General features: G+C 36.3%; 1 protein-coding gene across 1 annotated transcript; it reads right to left on the bottom strand.

Annotated features, from left to right (window-relative positions):
- Nucleotides 1-554: 554 nt before the first annotated feature.
- LOC116114149 lies at nt 555-6,114 on the bottom strand. Its single transcript, XM_031400302.1, has 2 exons — nt 5,606-6,114; nt 555-820 (listed from the first exon to the last, which is right to left on the bottom strand). The coding sequence occupies exons 1-2, from the start codon at nt 6,077-6,079 to the stop codon at nt 617-619; spliced, it is 678 nt and encodes a 225-aa protein (XP_031256162.1). The 5' UTR covers nt 6,080-6,114; the 3' UTR covers nt 555-616.
- Between the last annotated feature and the right edge of the window lie 4,989 nt (nt 6,115-11,103).

Here is an 11,103-nt window from a genome sequence, read left to right as displayed (position 1 = left end):
ATTGGTTGTCAGCACGAGAGATATTTTTAAATCGCATAGGGCTTCAGGAAGTAGACAATTCCTAACCACTCATAAGTTTGATGTTCACCTGCCTCACTGATGATGGCCTTACCTCTTTCATCCTTGTGGGACGTGGCTGCATCTAGACGGCAGAAAACCTTCATGAATTTTGATTGGTCCTTACTGATTTGGGCTCACATTAGCCCTAGTTTTTTTGGGCATAACAAGGTTTACGACAGAAATCCAACCAAAAAGCACTCGTTTAAAATATACAGTATATAAGAAAACATAACTGGATAGTGAATTTAATTATTTGAAAATTATGAAATGGTGCGTCAAATTAAGTTTATATATGGGTTTGGCTTATCTATCTTGTGCCTTGTCTTCGAAATGACTGGCTGATCATTGTCGTTGTTTGTAGATCTCATCTTTGTAACAGATGCTATTGCAAAAATGAATATTCAGTTAAATAAGAAGTCATAATGTTTCTTATTGAACTTTCATTTAGAAATTATATTATGCATACAGTTGATATGGATAAAAACAGACACTTTGACAGACTTTTATTCTCTAAAACATCTTATATATTGGTTTATTAATTAGACTACTCGATTGGTCACTTTCCATACTTGGCCTTGTACTCACTCCACAACTGATCCACCGTCTTCCCCAGCAGATCCATGAAGTAGCTTTCATAATACCCACTTCTCATCTTCGTGTTAAGTTCTGCAACAAATCCATTTCTCAAACTGTTAAGATAATCCAGAAACCTGGCTGTCACATCATAGCCTTGATCCCACTTGTTGCCCTCACCAGGTTGCTGTAGGTTTCAGCCGAAGAACATTAAGAGAGAGAGAGAGAGATAAAAACAGAGCACCAAAAACTATTTTTGCAAAAGCTTCAGACCTTTCATTAAAGAAACAATATATAACACATATCCACTCTCTACTAATTACACCTACTACAGCAGAAGTTACAGCTTTCAAATTCAAATTTTAACACAACATTACAGTAAACTTACTTCTAATGAACTTACTTAAATACCCTTTAAAACAAGATAACCAATTACACAAAAAACTCTCCCATGCACGTTAAGTCACTGCTGCATGAACCATTCTGCATTTTTTCCAGAACACAATCCTACAGACTTGAGTATTTGATGCATTTCCAGCAAGGCATCACTGCATCAACACTCCCCCTTGATGCATTTGCTGGAAACACCAAGTTTGAGTCTAAGTTCCTCAAACTTGGCTTTAGGTAAACTCTTATCATGATGTCTGCAATCTGATCCACACCCCGGCAGTGCAGCAAAGTCACTTCCCCATCATTTTCAGCCTCCCTAACTACATGAAATTTAATCTTTATATGTTTGGTCCTGCCGTGGAGAACTAGATTCTTTGCCATTGCCACTGCTGATTGATTATCACACAATATAGGTGTTGGCCTAACTTGTTCCTGCTTCATATCAGACATGATTTTTCTGAACCAAGCAGCTTGGTTCACAGCAGCTGCGGCAGAAATGTACTCTGCCTCTGCAGTGGACTGAGCCACTGAGTCTTGCTTCTTTGACAACCAACCAATGGCACCTTCATTGATGTAAAACACATACCCAGAGGTACTTTTCATGTCATCTAAGGAACCTCCCCAGTCACTGTCTGTGTATCCCTGCAGAACCAATTTTTCTGCTCTCTTAAACCAAATGCCTAGGTTTGAGGTTCCCTTCACACACCTTAGCAACCTCTTTGCAGCCCTATAGTGAGATTCACTTGGACAACTCATAAATCTGGAGAGGTAACTCGTTGCAAACATCAGGTCTGGACGTGTGGCTGTCAAGTACAACAAGCATCCTATCAGGCCTCTAAACATACTCTCATCCACCATTTTTTCACTATCATTTTTGCTCAGCTTCAGGTTAGAGACTAAGGGTGTACATGCAGGTTTACAATTCTCCATCCCAAACTTTATGAGAATTTCATTTGCATACTTTTCCTGATGCACAAATATTCCATTTTTGGACTGAAAAATCTGCATACCAAGAAAGTATGACATCTCCCCCAAATCTGTCATCTCAAACTCAGATTTCATGGATTGTTTGAACTTGCTCAACTAATCCGGATGACTCCCTGTCATTAGCAAGTCATCCACATACAGTGACACAATAATTAAATCACCTTCAGCTTCTTTAACATAAAGGGTATGTTCATTTGGACTTCTTACATAACCCAAGCTGTTAAGGTAATCGTTTATGCGGCTGTACCAGGCCCTAGGAGCCTGTTTTAGACCATTCAATGCCTTCACCAGCATGTATACCTTGCTTTCTTCACCCTTCACTTGGTAGCCTTCGGGTTGGTCCACAGAAATCTCCTCTTCCAGGCAGCCATTTAGGAAGGCAGATTTGACATCAAGTTGGAAAATTTTCCAACTAAATTAGGCTGCCATGGCTATGATCATCCTTATAGTGTCATGTCTTGCTACTGGAGCAAACGTATCAGTGTAATCCACACCTTGTTGCTGTGCAAATCCTTTTGCCACGAGTCTAGCCTTGTGTTTGTGGATTGTACCATCCAGATTGAGCTTTAATTTATAAATCCATTTTACCTGAATTATTCTTCTGTTTTCAAGTCTTTCAACTAACCTCCAGGTGTTGTTCTTCTCAATCATGGAAATCTCCTCCTGCATAGCACTTTTCCAGGCCTCTGATCCAGCAGCTTCACATATGTTTTAGGTTCTAACACAGCCATTGCACCTTGCAAAACATCAGCTAAGGTCCTGGTTCCACGAACGCTGGTTCTTCATCTTCTTCAGTTTCATGTTCATCTAGGGCAGCTTTGGTTGGTTGTTGCGTGTTATATCAGCAATAATCTTCTTGCTCTCCAACACCAAACTGCATTCCATCAATTCTCACATCCCTGGTGATCAAATTCTTTTTGTCTTTGGAATGTACACTCTGAATCCTTTTGATGGTTGCTATAACTAATGAAAATACCACTTCAGCTTTGTTATCCAGCTTGGTCCTCTTCACTGCTGGAACCATCACATAGCACACATTTCCAAACACTCTCAAATAGCCATTGTAGGTTTAGTTCCAGTCTATGCCTCAGCTGGTGTTTTCCCTTTGACTGCTTTGGTTGGCAGCCTATTCAGAAGATAAACTCCCGTATTTACAGCCTCAGCCTGAATTTCTTAGGAAGATGTTTTTCTGCCAACATGCATCTAGCCATCTCCATGATGGTCCATTTCTTCTTCACTTACTACTCCATTTTTCTGTGGAGTGTATGGAGTAGTGAATTGATGCCTAATACCAGCTTCTAAACAAAGAGAATTGAATTCCCTTGAAGTATACTCTGCTCCGTTGTCAGTTCTCAATGATTTGATCTTTGTTCCAGCTTCATTTCTACTAACAGTTTGAATTTCCTAAACACTGCAGGAACCTCACTTTTGCTGTAAAAATACACCCATGTCATCCGTGTATAATCATCTATAAAGAGTATGAAATACCTGCTTCCACTCAAGGATTCTGTTTGCATGATCAAAAACATCTGAATGAATCAGTTGAAGCTTCATTGTTGCTCTCCGGTCTGATCCGAGTGAAACGCAGGTCTCTCAATTTTCGAATTTGGCATGCACTGCACAATGTGCTCTCCTCCTCAATTTCTGGTAGGTCACTACCATGTTTGCATTCTTCAACTCCTTGAGGCCATTATAGTGGTAATGTCCAAGCCGTTTGTGCCAAGTTTCGGACTCCTCCAGTCTACTTACAGGCAGATTCATTGGTGGTTTTCCACTCAACTGGAAAACTTTTCCTTTGCATCTTTACCCTCATCAATTCAGCTCCTTTAGAATCAAGTATGGTACAAGCTGATCCTCAAAATGTAATGAAAACCCTTCTCTAACATCTGCCCCACCCTCAATAAATTTTGGCTGAGTCAGGAACATACAACACAGAGAGATTAACTTTGTACCTGACCAAGTTTGGACAGCAACATCCCCCATGCCTTGACTTCATGAGCTCACCATTTCCTATCTTTACTCTGGAGCAATATGATCTATCCAGGTTCACAAAGTTTTGCAAGTCGCAGCCATATGATTTGTGCAGCCGCTGTCAATTAACCAAGCTTCACTGCTGGTTGTGCCTGTAACAAGTGGCCACAAAAGTTGTTCAGCCTCTTGACATTGTTGCTGATCCTCCCCAACTGCTGCTTGCTGTGTTGGCTGGTTCCTTTGTTCTTACACACCCTTTCAATATGCCCGAATTGCTTGCAACTCCTGCACTGTAACCAGGCCTGAACCAGCATCTTCTCTCCGGATGCCCTTTCTTTTTACAATGAGTACAGGCTGGAAATTCTTTCACTCCACCAGCCCTTTCCCACTGATTACTCTCTTCTCTTTCCCCTTTCTATCTCTAGCTACTTCCTTGTTTGTGTCTGTGCAGGTTTGCCTTTGAAGCTTGCAACCAATGCACCCTCACTAATGTCTTCTTGCCTCATGAGTCTCCTTGTTCTTGCGCTTGAGAGATGAACAAGCTCAGTCAATGATCTGAGTCATGTCCTTAGAGTCCTCCAAAGAAGAAATTTTGGCCTCAAATCTTTCCGAGACTTACCAAACCTTTTCCACAACCCTTCGGTCAGCCAACTCCACTCCCATAAGCCTGATTTTGTTGACAACATTCATTAGTCTATCAACATAATCCTTTACTTTTTCAGTTTCCTACATTCTTGCATCTCAAATTCCCTCCTTAGATTAAGAATCTGCATATTCCTTGTTGTATTGCTCCCCATGTACTCTTCTCTCAATTTATCCCATGCTTCTTTGGGGTTTTCGTATGCCATGATTCTTATAAAAACAAGGTCAGTCACAGCAGCATGTAGTGAGAAAGAGCTCTCGGAGCTTTGGCTGTTTCTTCCTCATGCATCCTCAACTGGTTCAACGTGGGATTCTGTCCAAGTGGTGGTGGCTGCTGGTTTTCTTCCACATACTGCACAGTCCTGTCCACGAAGGAAGGCTTTCATCTTTACTGCCCAGATGTGGTAATTTTCTCCATTGGACACCAGTGGAGCCATCAATGCAGATTGTGTTGTCATGCTCTATTTTTCACGTCTGATGCAGAGAAGAGGAAGGCAGATGCAGGTTAGTTTTTGCTGAGAATGGAGTGTGTTTTTGAGTTGTAAACGAAAGGTTTAGGATGCTAAGTTTCTGGTTTTTTGCGATGGCTCTGATACCATTTGTAGGTTTCAGCCTAAGAACATTAAGAGAGAGAGAGAGAGAGAGATAAAAAAAGAGCACCAAAAACTATTTTTGCAAAAGCTTCAGACCTTTCATTAAAGAAACAATATATAACACATATCCACTCTCTACTAATTACACCTACTACAGCAGAAGTTACAGCTTTCAAATTCAAATTTCAACACAACATTACAGTAAACTTACTTCTAATGAACTTACTTAAATACCCTTTAAAACAAGATAACCAATTACACAAAAAACTCTCCCATGCACGTTAAGTCATTGCTGCATGAACCATTCTGCATTTTTTCCAGAACACAATCCTGCAGACTTGAGTATTTGATGCATTTCCAGCAAGGCATCACTGCATCAATAGTTGCACCCAGTGACTAGGCGCATAGTTAGCTTTCAACCTCACGTAATCCGAAATCCCTTCAATCAATCCTCCAGGAGTCTGTTCGTTCCCATTCCATTGCCATATATGTGTCATCTCATGATAAAGTACTCCAGTGATCTCTCCTTTGACGTCACCCGAATAACCTCCTATATAATTCGCGCTAACATGAATTTCATTGTTGCTTGCATATGCGACCCCGTCCATGTTGTCGATAAACAAGCTGACTTTCTCTACACTTTTCCTGTCAGCCGTGTTGTTTTGCTGGAAGATTCTCCATATAAAATCCGTAACGGATGCTAGTGTTTGCCTACTGTAATCAGCCCCGATTTGGCTGCCGAAGCGGGCGCCACTAGTAGTTGTGCCGGCGGTGTTTGTGATGGTGTAGTCAACTGCATGGCAACCTTGCATAGTTGCTAGTGTAGTTAATATTAAAGAGAGGAAAAAGATGTAGTGAGCCATGGGTAAGGTTCGCTGTTATAGTAGTTATCTTTGGTTGTATTTTTGTGTCATGTTGCTCAATGGTTTATATAGAGTTTGGAAATCAATAGGAGGGGAAATAAAAAAAAAAAAAAAAAAAAAGGAGAATTGGCCCTTGATTAAAATCACGTGTTATTATATTTATGATACTTACATGTATTATAAAATAGTTTGAAAAGGACAAATTAATGTTTATTAATTGTTAGAAGAAGGAAAAAAAATGATATTGGACTTTGACTTGGCCTGCCGACAAGTATCTTAAATTCTGCTTTGAACACATCCCAGTTACTTAGGGCATCTCCAACCCACGCCAAAGTGCCACGCCAAAATGGCGTGATACTGTAGCGTCAATAATTTTTTTTGCTTTTTTTTGTTTTTTTAATTTTGTTAAGTTAATTTAAGTATTAAATTTTATACCAAAAATCACATCAAATTTGATTATTTGTATTTAATTTAATTTGATTATTATTTATAATAATAAATTCATAATAATGATATAATTAAAACAATGATGAAAAATAAAAAATAGAACTTTATTCAATGCAAATGTTAAACTACAATAACTCAAAATAAAAATTAACACTAATTTAAAAACACTAAAATTAAAAGAAAATACAACATAAACTAAAATAACAATTTAGTATTCCGGTAGATTAGTTCCAGATTCAGTAAGATCATCAAAATATTGAAAAGAACTTGAGTTATTTTGAGATCCTTGACCTTGTTGTTGAGCTCTTTTTTGCATAATTCTTTATTGCTCATTTTGAAAAAACTCACGTAGGCTTGGATCGGTTATAGAATTCAAATCCTTGAATAAAATTTTGTTATCTTCTCGATATTCTGCCAAAGCCAATTTTCTCATTTGGATTTCATAATTTTGTGCCCTAGCTGAGTTGCCCTGATTGAAAATAGCAGCGAGCTGTCGATTTTCTTCTTGAATAGCTTTAAAACTGTTTAAAACTTCTTTATCATTTTTCCTTTGGAATAGTGTTTTGCACCAAAATTTGCACCAAATTGGTGCAATGGGTTGGAGATAGTCTTACCCACCTCCAAATGGATTCAGATCAAATCCCTTAATCAAACAATTTCTTTTTAGAATTTCTGTGTTGTTCATGAAGACTTTTCTCAACAGGGAGAAAAGTATATAACGGTTCAATTTGAAATAGTGAAGGTGAGGGTTTTTATAGGGAAAGTTCATAGAATTCAATTATTCATAGACTTCAATTAGTGAATTATGTGTTAGAGCATCTTCAATAGAGCTCTTATTTTAAAGAGCGTCTTTTATATAAATAAAGAGCATCTTTATTGATTTTTAAATATAAAGAACAAAATTTTTATTCAAATCTAATAGACTTTTTAAATTTTAGGAGAGAGAATAATTTTTTCAAGAAAGAAACTTAATAGGAGAGATAAATCATAAATAAAATACATAGAAACTTGCAATTTATTATTTAAAATTAGGATAGAGAGTAGAATTTGACTCTCTAATAAATGTGGAGAGTCAAACTCACTCTTTAATTTATATTTAAAGAATAAAAAGTCTGTTAGACTCTTGTTTCTATGGATAAACTCTTTATAATAAGAAGTTTTGGTCATATAAATAACCATTTGGAGATGATCTTAGTTACGTAAAGTATTTTGTTTTGCACTACTCAACAAAAACAAGAACCAGAAAACAAAATACAGTAAAACCTCTCTATAGTCATAATATTGTAACCAACTAAATTTATTACTATGAGCAAATTATAATTTAATAGAGGTATAGTTATAAGAATTATTGTTTTAATTTCTGATTTTATAATTTATGTTTTAGTAGTAGGATTTCTTATTTACTTTTCATGATATAAGAATATTACTTGATTTCTTATTTTACAACTCATGTTTTAGTAGTATTAGGATTTCAATTAATTGTTTTAGTAGCATTAGGATTTTTTTGTTTTGTTCCTACCACCAGCTAACACTTCCAAAATCCAACCATGTAATGCAGGCATCACTAGAAATTTCAAAGGTTATTATTGTTAGTGCTTTAATCGCCTACTTTTGAAACAGATAGAAGATCGTATCTTGAAACCAGAAAAGATAAATGTCCTTGATGGAATTGTAAATGCAGTTGTTACATGGTCAATTGATGTGAAGCCAATGACAATTGCCAATTGTTTTAAGCACTATAAAATTAGGACCCCTGATGTGATGAATTGCAAGTTACAAATGAAGTGGAGAATCAAAGAGTCATTATAGATTTGAGTGATAAAATTCAACAACTTCACTACACTAATCAAATGGATATTAATGTCTTCCTCGATCATACAAATGAGCAACAAGTTGTGTATGTTTTAACTGAAGAAGAAATCATTACTGAAATTAGATAAGCAGAGGAAGGAGATAATCCTGAGGATGATAGTACGAAATACAAAAAGTTTCATGCCAAAAAACTCTAAACATGCTTGAGAAGCTAGAAAAATTTTGGCTTCAACAAAAAAGGTGTTCATACTGGCGACTTATTATGTACTCGCAAGATAAAAGATGTGATAACAACTCTAAATTATAAATCATTGTCTCAAACAACTTTAGATAAATATTTTATTTTATCTTAAATCTTTAATGTAACATAACATATATTTTTTGCAATAAACATATAATTATTACTATGTAAAAGAAAGTTCCTTAAAACGGGGCCTAGAGAAATTATAATTTATTACAATACGAAATTTATTCTTATTTATAATTAGCCTAAGTTGGATCAAAAATTTTTATGACTATATGGGGGTTATTCCTATATAGAGTATCATTATAGAGAGATTCTACTGTATATATAAATTAAATGAAGGAAAAAAGAAAAACCCTTAGCAAACTAGTTGAAACTACAAAGATGTGTATTTACTTTCAGACTTTTAAGTTTTTTTTATTTTTTTTTATTTTTTTATGATCGGGAGTATCCGAGTCAACTTATGTACACCTCAACTAATCCCTTGGGATCTTGAAACTATCACCTAGATAAAAACTCCAATGACTATCCCTATTAGCAACCGAGACAGACTTATAACTTAGGGTCCATTTGTTTTAGTATTTTGGATAGTATTTTTGAAAAAGTAAGAGTTGGGTGGGAATAACAAGGTAGGATTTAAAAATGAACAAAAAAACCCCCTAGGTTCGTTAATTTCCTAAACACCCCAATAATAAAACATTGAAAATTATAAAAACACCCCAACCCACCCATTAAATATTGGCAGCCAGCCACCACCGCCAGAGGGTGGCCGGAGTCATCGTATCAGTGTACGACTGGCTGGATTTGGCCAGTCGTGCACCGAGATGGCCTTTTCTAGGCAGATCCATGGAAAATGTCAAATCTACGACTAGATCTGGCCGTTGACATCCATATCTAGCCATGTTTAGTTGTCAAAGATGGTCGTAGATCTGACATTTTTCGACCAAATCCACAATGGATCTGGTCAGAAAATGATAGATCGGTGCACTACTGGCCAAATCCAGTTGGTAGTACGCTATTATACCAGATTCCAGCCACATTTTAGCGGTAGTGGCTGGAATCTAGAAATGTGGGTGGGTGGGGGTGTTTTTGTCAATTTCTAAACTTTTTTTTTTTTTTTTTTTGTGTTTAGTTAAATTAACAAACTAGGGGGTTTAAAAATAATTGAATAAAATAAAATAGGATTTTCAGAATAGAGAAACAAATGGTATTTTGTGTATGGTAGGATAGTGCAAAAATAATTAAACAAACGGACCCTTAACCACCACACTAGCATAATATCTAAATAACTCATACTTATAAGTTATTATGATAATATTTACCTAAGTGACGTGAAGAAACAAGCTCCACATCCTTAGAAATCAAAGCGGAGAGGACAAAGTCTTTTTGTTGAATTTATAGAGCCATGATTCATATATAGACCATATCCAATAAATCTTGACTTGTCAGTCTGTGACCTGTATGAGTTCGAAGAAGATGTTTTGAAAGTTAGATTATGAGTAGCTCAAAATTAGTACATGGATCAGTATCATCATCGATTCACTAACACAGAGATCTAAATCGCTTTAACCAAACTATAGAGCGAACGGAGTTACATCAAGAAGATACTTATTTCTATCTTCAACAGAATTATTCCCATACGAGTCCCAAGCCCTACAATAAAAGCAAACCTTAAGGTTTCTAATCAAAAAGCGGTTAAACATATGGTGATCGCGAAGTGAGAGCACGAAATATATTGATGAGAAAGGCCCATCAACATAGATAATCTTTGATTTCTTGTATCCTTGAATTTTATCTTATTAATTGGAATCGATGTCTCAATGGATAAAATAAATTTTGGAGAATCGTATAAATACGAGTGATATTGATTGTGGTTTGTAAGTATTTTTGTCAATTTTTGTTCTCGTATGGGCACTTCAGAGTATGTGTGGTTACAACGCATCTGACAGATATTTTTTTCACAAAGCACATATTGCACTTGATTTGCAAAGAGGAAAATATATTCTCTTTTAAGATATTTTTTGTGGTCCATTTACACCTGTCGTATAATTTGATGTACTAGAAAAGTTGTTTTACTTTGTTTGTGGTCTAAAAGATTCTTTTCAAAAAAGCAGAACACAAAATTTTTACCTTAACTTTTTTGTCCCCTAACCTTTGGTGCATGGTTTTCTATAAATTCATACTTTCCTGTGCCTTCCTTAAGAAACATAATTGCCTCTAATTCATCACTGAATATCCTTTGAGGTTTTTGTATTCGTCTAAGGTTTTTCATATACTTTGGTAGACTTAAAATTACCTTCTCTTACATTGTCTTTGTTGTGACGATTCTAAAACATGGTTCTATGTTGATGCTTAGATGTGTGCTAGCTGTTGTTCAAAAGTTGATCCTTCGTTATTGAAACTTGAGAGGAGTTCAAGTGTGACGTGGTGGTCTCATGTGTGAAGTTTGATATGGTGGTTTGAAATTCAATTAGAGAAGAAATGATTGATGTGTTGAAAATAGGGAGTGTTTTGCAACTAT

Source organism: Pistacia vera, unplaced genomic scaffold (assembly GCF_008641045.1).
Source record: "Pistacia vera cultivar Batoury unplaced genomic scaffold, PisVer_v2 Contig700, whole genome shotgun sequence".
Taxonomy (NCBI): Eukaryota; Viridiplantae; Streptophyta; class Magnoliopsida; order Sapindales; family Anacardiaceae; genus Pistacia; species Pistacia vera.
Note: the sequence above shows the minus strand (reverse complement) of the source record. Positions and strands in the feature narration are given on the sequence as shown.